General features: G+C 39.7%; 1 protein-coding gene across 2 annotated transcripts in view; it reads right to left on the bottom strand.

Moving 5' to 3' along the window:
• NLGN1 (neuroligin 1) overlaps positions 1-13263 on the bottom strand; it is a 375596-nt gene that overhangs the window by 287186 nt on the left and 75147 nt on the right. For both annotated transcript variants that reach the window (XM_059479156.1, XM_059479155.1), the window contains one exon: positions 10189-10994. In XM_059479156.1, coding sequence (XP_059335139.1) covers positions 10189-10681 — 493 coding nt within the window. In that variant the 5' untranslated portion in view covers positions 10682-10994. The remainder of the gene's footprint in view (positions 1-10188; positions 10995-13263) is intronic.

The raw sequence follows: 13263 nt of genomic DNA, 5'->3' as shown, positions 1-13263 counted from the left end.
TCACTGTCTCACAGGCCAAGGGACAATGCTCCCTGTCACACCTGAGCAGCACAGAATTAAATGGGCACAATGGGGTGTGAGGTGTTTGCATCAACAGCCCCAAATTCAGGGTGAAGCGTGGAATTTCACCTCTTCAGCAATCATTGGTGTCTCTGTAAAACTCCAGCGCCCATTCTCATAGTCCTGTATCATGATGTGCTTCTGCCTCCAGTGCTTGAACTGCAAATGCATCAAGGCAAGGATTGCAATTAATCAGGGGTTTCATGGTGCTTCCAAGAAAAAACAATAGATGTCCCTTTTCTTTCTTCCTTTGTGTGAGACCTCATCTATGGAGACTCCATCTAATAGAGATGGCAGGTGCTCCAGCTCTTAAGTATAGCAATTATTTATTGTTTCAGAAGTCATTGTTTCAAGGAAAAGTAATTTATTTTTCATTAACCAATGGCTCAGTAAATGACTGAAAAGTGTAGAAAACACACTTAATTTGCTCTCCTGTTCCACATAGCACAGCTATTAATTGATTCATATGGAGAGCTACTTCATCTGCATTTAACATCAGAGAGAAACGGGGAAGGATTAAGATTGTAAAATCTAGGTTTGCAGCGAGATTTCTTGTGAAATTTCTTTAAATAAACCTGCCTCTCCAACAGCCATACACAGCAATATTTCATGCATCCAAAGTATTGTATAGAGCATGGAAAATCTTATTAATAAAAACAGTCTTGGGATTGGTAAATGTGCAAAATGTTCTGTTTGTCTCACATAGGTATCTTAGACATAGCCTTCAGTTATTAAGTCCTTTTTTTAAAAAAAATCCATTTCTTTTTGCTACTTTAAAATAAATATGAAAACATATGAGTCAATATCAATTTTGCAATCAAGTAAGACAAATTGTACCAGCTTTTCTTTGAGCTCTCAGATGTGATTATGGCTGTTAGATGTACATATATATGCAGACAAATGCAGGTTTCATATTCCCTTTCCACTGAGTCCATCTCATTAGGACTTTATCTTTGGGAATGAGGATTCTCAGAAAATGAGTTTTCACTGGGTCAGCTACATGCAGCTGGTTCTGTTTCCCTGCTCATTGCATTAAAAGTTATATACTAGAGAATATTAAATTAAGAGAGAAGAGTAATGTGGGCAGGAAACAAAAACAATCCCTGCAAGGGCACTGTAGGGAGGTTGACAAGAAGACTAGTGCAGAACTTTGGGTTAAAGGGCAACAAATCATCAAGAAAACACCCCAAAAATATGAGCAAATCATGACAGCCTCCGCAAGGAACCTTGACACAAGGTGGGATAAACAGAGAGTTTTATCCTGGCTCTTCTCCAGGCCATGGGTGGATGGTGTTCCTTCAGCTCAGGGCATGGCAAGACATTATTGCTGATCCAAGATCCCCTGTTCTTCAGAGTTTCTCTCCCACCATTTTGTTTAAAAATCAGGAGTTTAAATCCCTGCATTAGAGCAAACCCTGCAAGCCCTCCTGAGCCGAGCTGAGCGAATCAGGTGAATTAAACAGAAGGTTTGTCCAACCTGCCTGACTGCGCCTGAAGCAAATGGGGAGATTGTGGATGAATCGCTGCCCTGACCAAGCTGGGAGCAGGGGCTGCAGGAGGAGCCCAGCTGGTGGGTGGGAGGGAAGAGGGGCATGGATGGAAGATGGGGACGATGGGAGCCCCCCCAGCTGGTCTGGGCTCCCATCCTGCCCCCAGCATCACTGGGGGGCTGTTCCCAGCCGAGCTGAGGTGGGTGGCAAGGTCAGGGTGGCTCCTCATTGCCACAGGGTCAGGGCTGTGCACTCACCGGTGAGCAACACCCTGTGCCAGACGTGAAACACAGCATGAGGAAACAAGCTGAAAAACTCTACTGCCATTTTAAATTACTTCTAAAATTAGCTGAAGGAAGAGGAGAGAGATCATCTGTACGCTCCAGAAGGTTGACACGAAAAAGGGTGAGAAATCTGTGATCCTGAGGTTTTGGTAGATTCTAGCATATGTTATCCTTGCCAGTTATTCCCCACCCACTCTGCAGGAGAGAAGGGAGATGCTGTGGAGCATCTCAGGGATCCTCTGTATCCATGCTGCTTAGTCCATCTCCTGTGCCTGGACCATCACAAGAACCTGTACTACAAGAGGATTTTTTTATCCTCTTTCCCCAACACCTGGAGGTGCAAAATTTGGACACTCCAATATATAAGGAGATCTTTGAATCTCAGCACATAATAAGAATCTCATATTGAGTGGAAGTTTTTCATCATCTTCAGCCAACTGTTGGATAAGTTTCTGCCTCTGTTTAGAAAAAGGATCTCTAAGTACAAACTGTGCTTGCTCTGGGCTGAGCCTTCTAGAAACATTCAGCAAGCTGTGCAATCTTCTTCCCACACAATGCACCTTTCCATTAAAAATCTGAAGACAGTTTTTGCTGTAAAAATATGGAGAACAGAAAGTGAAGACAGAAAGGCAATAGAGACAAATCTTCTTTCACGAGCTTTGTGAAATATTTTCTCAAAATAACTTTGCAGGGGTTTTACTGCCAGTTCATAATGTGGATGATTCACTTCTGATATTTCTGATAAAACAATATTCAAAACTTCAAAATCTCTTCCAACTCATTTATGCTACCATTTAATTAGGGCTTCTGCAATATGTTACAAGGGCATCATTATCCCCTATAATTGTATAATAATTACAATTTTTAATGAAATAATTGCAAGTACACTAGATATGTAGATATAATTATGGTAATTACATAAATACCTGATTTTCAGCTAATAATTAAAGAAGGCCTTTACAAAAAGGGGGAAATTTAACAAATGGAAGCTTTTCTGAAAACAAATACAAATAATAAATAGCTGCCTCTCTCCTGTCATTTCTGCCTTACTAGGTTATATCTCTCTCTCTATATATATATATGATTTTCAACAGATTATAAAATAAGAATTTAAAAACTAGTTAAATATTAAATCATACCAAGAGACCTCAATACTTTGCCTCTGCAGGGCCTGATTTACTGGCATTAATACAGCCCAAACTTAATGATTCTAGGAGAGGTCAGCATCTCACTTGAATTATAAATGTCTGTCAATGGCAGGAAGATGTGAATTGTGCCTACAACAACATACACACTGTCCTGCTGGTTCTGGTATCCTCCAAAATGTGTCCTTTTGGTCAAACCCACTGGTTATACCCTCATGAACACAGAAACCCAGCAGAAGATGCATTCTCCCCATGGCTATGATACTTCAATAAAGGAACTACTTACAGAGCATCATCAGCTGAAAAAAAAGCCCCAATTCTTCAACCAGGGAATTTCCTTTCCCTTCAAACACATCGCTAGGACTGAACTTGCTGTGTGCTGACTGTACTCCCAGTACAAACAGGAAAGTGAAAATCCAGCCTCATAAAAAGCATGCAGAAAGCTCTGCCAGGGCAGATTGATTCTTGCTCTGATGGCACTAAGGGATATTAACAGAATTCCCACAGCAGAGGAATTAGCAGCATGATTTACTGCTGCTGCTGAGATGTTCCAAAACACTTTGGCACAACTCTGGAAGGGGAAATCAGCTGCAGCACCTGGACTTTGCCATTGCCATGTCTCTTCCAACTTCTGCAAGAGCAGCCCTGAGGAAGCTCCAGCTGCAGCCAGAGACCACTCTGGTCCCTGCACTGTGTTGGAATAGAGGTGCAAACATGGCTTAAATTCAGCTTTGTCCCACTTCCCTTAGCCTTGCATTGTTCAGTGCTGCTCCTTCTTTGGATAAATCACATTATTACAAGCATGAGAAAGTAAAATAAGAGATATTAATATTAAAACAGAAGGAAATGGTTTGATATCCCAAAAACAAATCTCATTTACGGTAAGCTCATTAAAGCAGTTGATTTTTGAATGCTGAGCATAATTATTAATACCATACATATCAAAGTGGAGAAGACATATAAATTTGACATCATAAAGTAAGTAAAAATGAAGAAGGCTAAAGAATTATGAGTGAAAATAATTTGGAAAGAAAAGAAAAAGAAATTATACTGGAGCAATATTCAAGTTATAAGTAGATTATTAACATTGTGAGATGATCCTTAAGAATAGTTTGACACATGTAAGCACCATGTTTCAAGCTTTAAAAATATCCAAAGAATACAAAAAATGTTTGTATCCATGTGTATTATAAGGAAACAAAAAGATGAAGAGCATTAACGCAGAGAAGAGCAAAGGAATAATGCTATAATACAGGAGGGGAAAAACAATCAGAAAACAATAGTTATCCAAAAGCCGTATTAGTTACTCAAAAGTTCCTCCTGAAAATGTACAAATACACTTATGCAGTTATTTTTTTATAAGATTTATCCATTCTGGCTTTAACTGATAAATTAGAAACTAACAGATTGAAAGGAAAACCATCTCACAGATGTTTACTGAGTAAAACCAGCCCAAGCCAACAAAGGCCGGGGGAAGAAGCACAAACCAGTTTTATCCGACTTAGCATTATCAGGGTAGCAGTGCTATTTTAGAGCCTGTGTGGGGGAGGATGCAGAAAATGAAAAGCAAGCAGTAAAATAATGGACAAGGAATGGAATTAGATCAGAATTTAAGACCTGTTAGAGCTATAAGCACTGTCAAGGTATATGAACAAAGCAGTGACAGCACCGTGGCTGTGTGGTCAGCAAGAGCCCAGAGCCCGAGCAACCAGACATTTACAGGGGACTGTGACCAGTGCTGATGGCATTTAAGATGACTGGAGCCTTAAAATGCAGTCTGCAGAGTCTTCTATTGTCAAGCACTGGCTCAGCCAGAAAGAGCGCTGGAGAAAGTACATCAGAGTTTTAAGCATTTTATTTCAAATATGACATAAACCTACTGCACGTCTTTGGAAAATGCTGCTAACTGACACTAACAGCTTTAGATTGTGCAAGGATGAAAAGGTCTGTACAAGACAATGTTTGCTTCATTATCTTCTTCCATGTATTACCAGTATAACAGGAAATGCTGCAGTGGTGGAGGAGGAATGATGAACAGGGCTTCAGAAAGGAGCAGAAAAATGGAACAATTGTGGTGTCTTGGTGAGTGGCATTGGAGTTGGGGATTATGGACTACACTTGGGCCTGCTGATACCACAGGGAGTAAGGATGAGGGCTCTCCAGCCAGGACCCAGCATGGTTGGGGGTGAAAATTCAAATATGTGCAGGCAACTACTGATACAAATATACTAAAGGCTAATAATTTGTTAGGAATCTTCAAAGTGGCCTAATGAAGATATAAACCCTTTTAAAGCATTGATGTCCCCCAAACTACATACAAAGGAATATTTTGTAAGTTTGGAACTCAATCTCAAGAGACCCAGAGCTCTGGCAATAGTCTGCAAAGGCATGTTTTTAGTCTATTGACAACATTACTTATTTTGACAGAACTCTGTCTGCAGTGATGGAGGCTCACACCTTAGATTTCATATTTTTCACTCACATGGCCCTAGAGAAAGGAATATTTCAGTAATTTTGGACAATTTACCATCTACTCTTCCATTACTTTGATATTATTTTCTAAATTACATCTTTAGAAAAAAGGAATACTGAAAATAAATTCTCAACCTTTGCCAGTGGAAATACACATTTTAAAGGTCTCAGCTTGTCCTTTTCTGTTTGATTTCAGAGTTGAAATGGGTTTAGAGAAAGATCTTCATTTAAGGGAGTCCACAGGAGCTGCACAAGTTCTATTAATTGCTCATTTCCAAGATCTGATGATAAGTAAACAGTTCTAGGGTAGTTAAATGGAGTACTGGAACAATCACTCTACAGAAACACAAGGTAACAGGTGAAATTTCTGCTTAGTCCTCTAAAGAATATTTCACATTGCTAAGCTTAAAGCCCTAAGGTTATCAGAGCCTCTTACAAAACAGAACTGATGTAACATATTCTCCATTGAAAACAAAGGGAGATCAAAGCAGGATGAGATTACAGCAGTGTGATTTGTGTTTCAGTTCCATGAATATATTTGTGTGTATGTACATTTGCTCCCGTGCGTCCATAGTAACCACAGCCATAACCCAGAAAGTATGGTGTGGGGAGCTTTGCTCTGAAAATCAAGTAGCCCATTAGGAGGCATAAATATTAATAGAGCTGTCTAATCCTACACTCTCAAATGAGGTAGTTCAGATCATGAGTCTCCGCATTTAAAATTTATTCACTGCCCTGACTAGAATAAGAAACAGAATCCACATGTGGGGAAGTCACTGATAGTGGGCGGTCTCTGAGCCACTGATAATTCCTAAACATAAAAGTAAGGATCAAGTGATTTCTTTCCTTATTCTACACCTAAATCTCCTACAAATACTAATTTATCCAAAACTGCATCTGCCTGGCTCCATGACACTGAGGATATACCACCTACAGCTCCACATTTTCTCATTGAGGCATCTTCAGGCAGCATGAAAGTTTTAGTACAGGTTCCTAAGAAAGAGCACACTGTCATCCCAAGTGCAGAGCACACAACACCTGGGGATTCTTTTAGTGGGCTATAAGTGATCCTTTCCAAATTTTCTTTATGCAGTTGTCATCAAGTTAGCAAATTCCTCGTGCAAACCGTTGCAATGGAAAGAAATTAATATACAGTATTAAAACACAACAGGTATGCAGCTAAAGCAGGATGCACTTGCCCTCCTAAGAGATTAGGAAACATTCTGGATCACAAGTAAAATATTTGTGTTTTGACCATAAGGTAAATTTAGAGGACTGAAATGCCAAAGAGTAGAATACTATTCAGGTAATCCCTAGAAATGCTGCAAAGTTTTGTTGGGAAATTCAGGATATTCCAGGTAATAGATAATATAATTAGTATCAATCACTAAAATGGTATAACCTACAATACAACCAGGGTCTATTAAAATATAGTTATGAAAATGAACTCAAAAAAACCCACAAAATTACTCAGATGCCTTTGCATTGATTTTCCAAAACCAGCCCTTGCAAACACAAGTTTCTGCATACCCAAAACAGAATTAGCAGCCTCTGACCTTGACATACCTGAAGGGAAAGACACAAAACCAGATGCCCTTTCTTTATTTTTGAATGAGTAAATTGAAGGACAAGTAACTGGAATACATGCCTCCATGTATTGCAAAAAACATGCAGAATTGTGTCATTTCTTTTCACCCAGCTTCAGCCTATCATTCTGCAGTCTCTGCTGTGGGCACATCCAAATCCCAACAGGAGGTCATGGATATAATGCTCATTACCATCTCCAGCATGACTCATGGCTAGAACTCCTTTCATTTCCACATCTATTTTAATCAGATTGCTCCCTATTCCTCAAAATTTTTAATTTTCTAATGTCCCTCAGCTGACAATTAAGTATAAATACTAATTTATTTAATTCAATCTATTTCATGTGGTAAGAAGGAATCAAACCACATGTAAGGGTAGCATATGGTTGCTGCTTCAGTCACTTTCATCTTACACATCCTTTATTAATTAAAAAAATGCTGTGAGAGTCTGCCTCTGATTTCCAGATCTTCTCCTTCCAATAATTTTCATCACTGTGATGCTATGACTGTAACCTAAAAATCCAGCAAAAGAGGAGTGTAGGGCCTTTCTTCTTTGCCATTTCCCAGCTGTGGGTGCTGCTCAGTTGCTGTGACTTTACTGTAGCTTTGTCCTGCAACTCCTTTTGCCCCTGGCCATGGGGGCAATCCCAGCCCAGGATAAATCTCAGGTTATGCACAGGTGAGTAGAGTGAGATTTACTCAGAGAACAGGCATTACTACAGATATCTCAGCTGCCCAGCTGAAAGTATTCAGGAGCTCTCTGCACTTGTCAACAGCAAGAGGTAGGCTTTTTATTGTGCTGTGTGTGCAATGAATCTAAGTGGAAAGGTACACACTGAATTTCAAGTAACTCTCTTTATTCTCCTTCAGGCCCACAGGACAATAAGCATGACTTTCTCAGCTACTGGGCTCTCCCTCCCTTGACTTTTGCTATTTTTCTGATTATTTTTATTTTAATACTCTCTCATATGAAAGATGCTCTCCGAGAACAATGATGGGGATCTGCATCTTTATTTATGACTTTGTGAATCAGCGTCTGGGTGATAGGAAGTGAAAGTTGCTCAGCTAATTACACACGCTTGATGAACTGCGTAATAACTGCTGCAGCACTGCACATTAATTGAATGCATATAAATGACAGCAGTTATTCTAACTTGAATGGTGTGTGAAGAAGTGACGTTGCTCGCAGTACCCTGATTATCTTCATTTCCAGCTCTGGGAACCCAGCTTAACCAATTGTACTTTTACAGCACCAAGCAAAAATTCCCTAACAGAAAACAGAGGATGCCTCAAAGCCTGACACTTTAAACACAAATTGATTTAAGTCGCTGAAAGTGGATTTTGACATCTCAAAAAAAAGCATGCATCGAGCAACTACAATTAACAATTAATAATTAACAGCTAGCAGCAACCAGCAGTTAGAAGCTGTAAGAGCTAAAGCCTTGGGAACAAGGCCACCCTCATTTAGAGCCTAGATACTGCCTTAAAAAACTAATGCAGAGTTTAAAGAGTTAAATTTTGCCCAGCTCTAAACATTTCTGCTATGTGCTTTCCTAAAATGTGTTTGTTTTGGAATAACAGGATGAAAAATAAAGGGATTACAGCTAATAGACAACTGGGCATGTTCACAGTACTCTTTGTTTACCCCAAAGAGCATTCTAATTCACATGTAGTCCAGCTCTAAGGTAACACATTATTTTAAAGAAAACAATAAAGGAAAATCATTTGATGCAAAAATGAACGTGCATGGTACAAAATTAGTACTTCAAAACTAGCACCAAATGCCTCCTTTGAATCAGTACCAAAATAGACCTTCTCTGTTGCATGTCAACTGCTTGAGGAATTTGCAAATATTCACAAAGAAATCTGCAAACTTTTCTATAGTATTTAACACAGAAAGGGGAGAAGCCAAGTTTCCAAAGCTTCCAAAAGCAGTCTAGCTCCCAAAGTACCATGTCACAATATTTTAACAGTTCCCTACACCCCTATTAAGAGTTTTTGGGCTTTGACAAAGAGAGTTGTAATCACAGAATAAAGGAAATCAAAGCTCACTTTTAGAAGCGCGTAAACGAAAAAGAAAAAAAAACCTTTCACATCTACACTCCAGAAAAGTTAACCCTGTTCCAAGAAAACAGGGAATATCCTGGAGAAAGCCAGTGCAGGTCTCAGCCTTGCATTGCTATAGTGCTTCCCAGCCATTATGCCATAGTTCTGGAAGGGAGAGCTGTGGGCTGTGCCAGCCCCTCCAGTGGTGGCAGTGCCCATCCCAGGGCACAGAGCTCCCTGCTCTGCATCCACACACACCATCCCATCCCCTGGTGCCACTGCAGGCACTGCCCAGAGCCTGGGGGCCAAGAGAGAAGCTGCCAGCACTGTCACTGCAGAGAGTGCCAGGCAGAGATGCTCAGGTGCAACTGGATCCTGGCTTTAAAAATTATCTTCTCATCTGTCACACACAGACCTCTCTTTAAACACCTCTCCACCAGGACAAGACAGTCCCTAACAGTTCACAGCACCAGCAATCAGTCTCTTTCACCTGTATTATTCCTTCTCCTTTTGCAAGGTTTCGATCTCTCCCCCGGTTTTTTTTTGTTTGGGTTTTTTTTTTTTTTTTTGTCCACTTTATACATACCTCCTTTTCTACAAATTTTCTTGCCGGGTTTTCTGGCACATTCCTTGGATATTCTTTTGACTGAAAAATGAATAGAAGACTAGAAAATAACATGGAGCTCCGTCACAGACAGTAGGAGCATGCAACACCACTATCTAACTTAAATATGACCTGCTTTATTAGGTGCGGAAGATTCTCAACTTGTTGTGCCTGCACATGCAATGGAAAAGATGTTGATGCATCTTCCCAGAAGTCAGTGGGTGGCAATGAGAATTAGGCACCAACTTTGACCTAAAAATTACACGTGCTGTGGGGGGGAAAAAAATGAGTGTAGACAGAAAGAAGGAAAGAAATTTAAAGAAAATAAAAATCAAAAAGCAAGGACAAACGCACACAGAGAAAAGCAGCATGCACACATGTAGTAAGCTGGCATGCAAACAGAGAAAGCCATGCATGCTACCAGTACACGTGAATTAATACTGTTAGAAAGTAGAACAGGAAAATAAAAAGATCTCCCTGTTTTGCCTGCTATTAACTCACCATCCTCGGTTGGGACATAGATATTTAAATAGAGGCAGTCTTCGTTCTGATCTTGCACATAGGTTGAAACTACATCCAAGTTATTAGTAAACCACACGGGAAGCATGACTTCAGGCAACCTGCCCTCTATAATGTTCTGGGGACACACTGGAGCAAACTGGGTGGTGTTTTTGATGTCTGCCCAGGGAGATGGAGGCTCAGGAGGCTGAAAGCGGCGCTCCCCTGTTGGAGGGGCAGCGTATGGAACCCCGAGAAACTGGATAACGGGCCCCAAGATTTCATTGTTAAGTTCCTTCTTAATCCCCCTTATCTTGCCAAAGTTGGTGGTCACCACTGGGTTGGTATCATCCAATTTTTGGGAGGACACAGCTGCGGCGTGGAGCAAAAATCCAAGTATGGAAAAAGCGAAAGTGGCGTTCAATCCCGTGTGCAGCAGGCGGAGCGCCGTCGCTCTCCATACACAGTCCAGCCACATGGATCTTGGGAAGGCCATGGTCCCACATTAGTTGTGTAACTACAGTGAAGCGATCTGATTTGTATCCACTGGTGTAAAAACAGGGCGACCGGAGGAAACAGATCAAGTTTCCTAAATAGGCGCCTGTCAGAAAAATCTCAAAAGGCTTTTCACGCGGTAAGTATCTTCCATTGATTTCACACTTATTGAAGCTGCATCTTCACTCAGCACTATTTATCAGACTACATCCTATTGACAATTCTGTTTTCCATAGCAGCAATATGAAGAGAGCAGCCATTTACTGCAGAATCCCCTCTTATAAATCAAATCCAGTTAGCCGCAGGTCTATATCCTGGAGAAAATGAAAATAAATCATTAGTATGAAAGAGCTAATATGGGCAGAGTGATAACTAGGTGTTTAACATGTTATTTACATACATTAATATTGGCTAGAGTCATGTAAGTTAAACTGCAGTAGTTTATGGGTCCATGAAATGGCAGGTGAAACTCTGATTACTGGATTATCTGTAATGTCACCTGTTGAATTTACAGAGACTTCTCAGGAGAAACAGGACTCGCAGAAAATACATTTTTAAAATTCACCTGTTCAAGAATAAGAAATTCACTGCCAAGCTACATTACGTAAGTGTTTATGTTAATATTTTATTTAACTTAATCAGCTCATAATCAATTTTCACCTTGTTTGCAGAAGTTGATTTATCAGAAAGGAAGTAATTATTCCTTAAAGCAGAAGATTGAGAAATTAAGATAGGCAGGCACACTGAAAACCCAAATGAATTTTATTTCATTAAAAGCAGTTTATAATACATACAAATATGTTTTGTTAATTTTAAAATATAATATGAATTACTGTGCTTATTCATAATAACCTGAATTACCATGCTTTATGAGGTTTTCTGATTGCTGATGAAATTCACAGATAGACTGAATTGTTCACATCAATGAAGGACCAAAGTCTGCTTCTGCTGAAGTGAATGGCAAACACTGAATTTGCACAGAAGTACAACTGGACCTCTGTAGGTTGCTGTGTTTTTTTTTCAGAACTGGTTTGGAAAAGGATATGAAGAAGCAGCTTAGGGAGGGAGCTGTATATCACAATTTTTACCTCAGATCAATCCTGTATTCCTCATAAAAGACTGACTTTGGTGAAAAATGAAAATGCATGTTGAGAGCACTCAATTCCTACCATCCTTAATTTATAATATACAGTAAGCATTCCCACAGGAGAGGAGGAGTCTTATCTTTCATATATCCACATGCTGACTGAACAATATCCCAGAAAAAATAATCAGTTAGGATCAGAGACTGTATAATCTGAAATTCCAGATGCTATTTTCAACTACTTTAGCTCAGAGGTTGTCACACAAGGCAGTGTTCCAGCACTTCTGAAAATTGCTCAGTGCATATCATTATATCTTCCATATTCATGTGAAACATATTTCCAACACGACTTACAATATCCTATTATTTAAGATGCAGTGTTATACACAACATAGCAGTGTAATCTTACACTCCCTATTAAGCAGTGTGTAATGCACAAGAAATGTGTTTTGCTTTGTATAGGAAACATTTTAAACCACCTGCTTTTGAAACAGCATTGGCAGCTTTAATGAGAATTGGTTTTTTTATCATGTCTATACACATTGTGGAGAGAATTCAAAAGAACGGCTTGTCTAATAGTCAGACTACCCTGTAGTTTGGGTTATTAAAAAGGAGATTGTAAAAGCTATATAGGACAGCAGGAGATTTGGTTCATGTCTAGTGTTCCTTTAGCTCTGAACAATCTATCTCAGGAGGCAATAAGGAGATAGATGAAGCTTTTCTGCAATTTTCTCTTTGCCTTCCTTTCTCTGCTAATTCTAACACCTTCACTGTGAAACTGCATTAACAAACAGGCTTATGTCCTTCATCCTCCAGCTGTATATTCTCAGTATTTGCTGGAAATGCACCAATTTAGCTGCAGAACATAATTCCCCCAACTTGATGTGTGTGTTTACATTTACTTTAATACAGTTACATGGAATGGCAGACGTTCCCCTCATGGAGGATTACTGCTTTGTAGCATTTCCGATTTTGGAGGGAGTAGAGTACAACTTGAGAAATAGTAAAGACAGAGTAGGCAGACAGACATTCTGAGCAATGCACATGGAGAGATGGGAGCCTGTTCCTTAGTGGTATTCAAAAATCTCCACGGCCTTTTCCACCGGGTCTTAAAACCCATGAGGGCTTGTTTTCCTCTTAGGAATGGAAACATGTACTTTATCTTCTTTCTAAAACTCATAAATAGCAGGAACTTTATCTCAATAACCTTCCAGCTAATTCACATGGCCTGGGGAAGGTCTGAGTCCAACAAATCCAGCATAGAAGTGCCAAGCAAAAACATCCTTCTTCATTTTAAGGGGCTGGGTTTGTTTGATGTGCAAAATTAACAAGATGCTACTAATTTAGCATCTATTTTCTATTTAGCACCCGTTTTCAGTTCTAAAGAAACCTTGTAATACAATTTTGATGCCTCAAATGGTAAATTCAATGTAAACTCAAAGCCAGTTCCAAAGCTGGGCTATATTTCTAAGCTTGTCCATCTGCTGGTTTGTCTTTGC

This window comes from Ammospiza nelsoni, chromosome 10, assembly GCF_027579445.1.
Source record: "Ammospiza nelsoni isolate bAmmNel1 chromosome 10, bAmmNel1.pri, whole genome shotgun sequence".
In the NCBI taxonomy this organism is placed as follows: domain Eukaryota; kingdom Metazoa; phylum Chordata; class Aves; order Passeriformes; family Passerellidae; genus Ammospiza; species Ammospiza nelsoni.
This window is presented reverse-complemented; position numbering and strand designations above follow the sequence as displayed.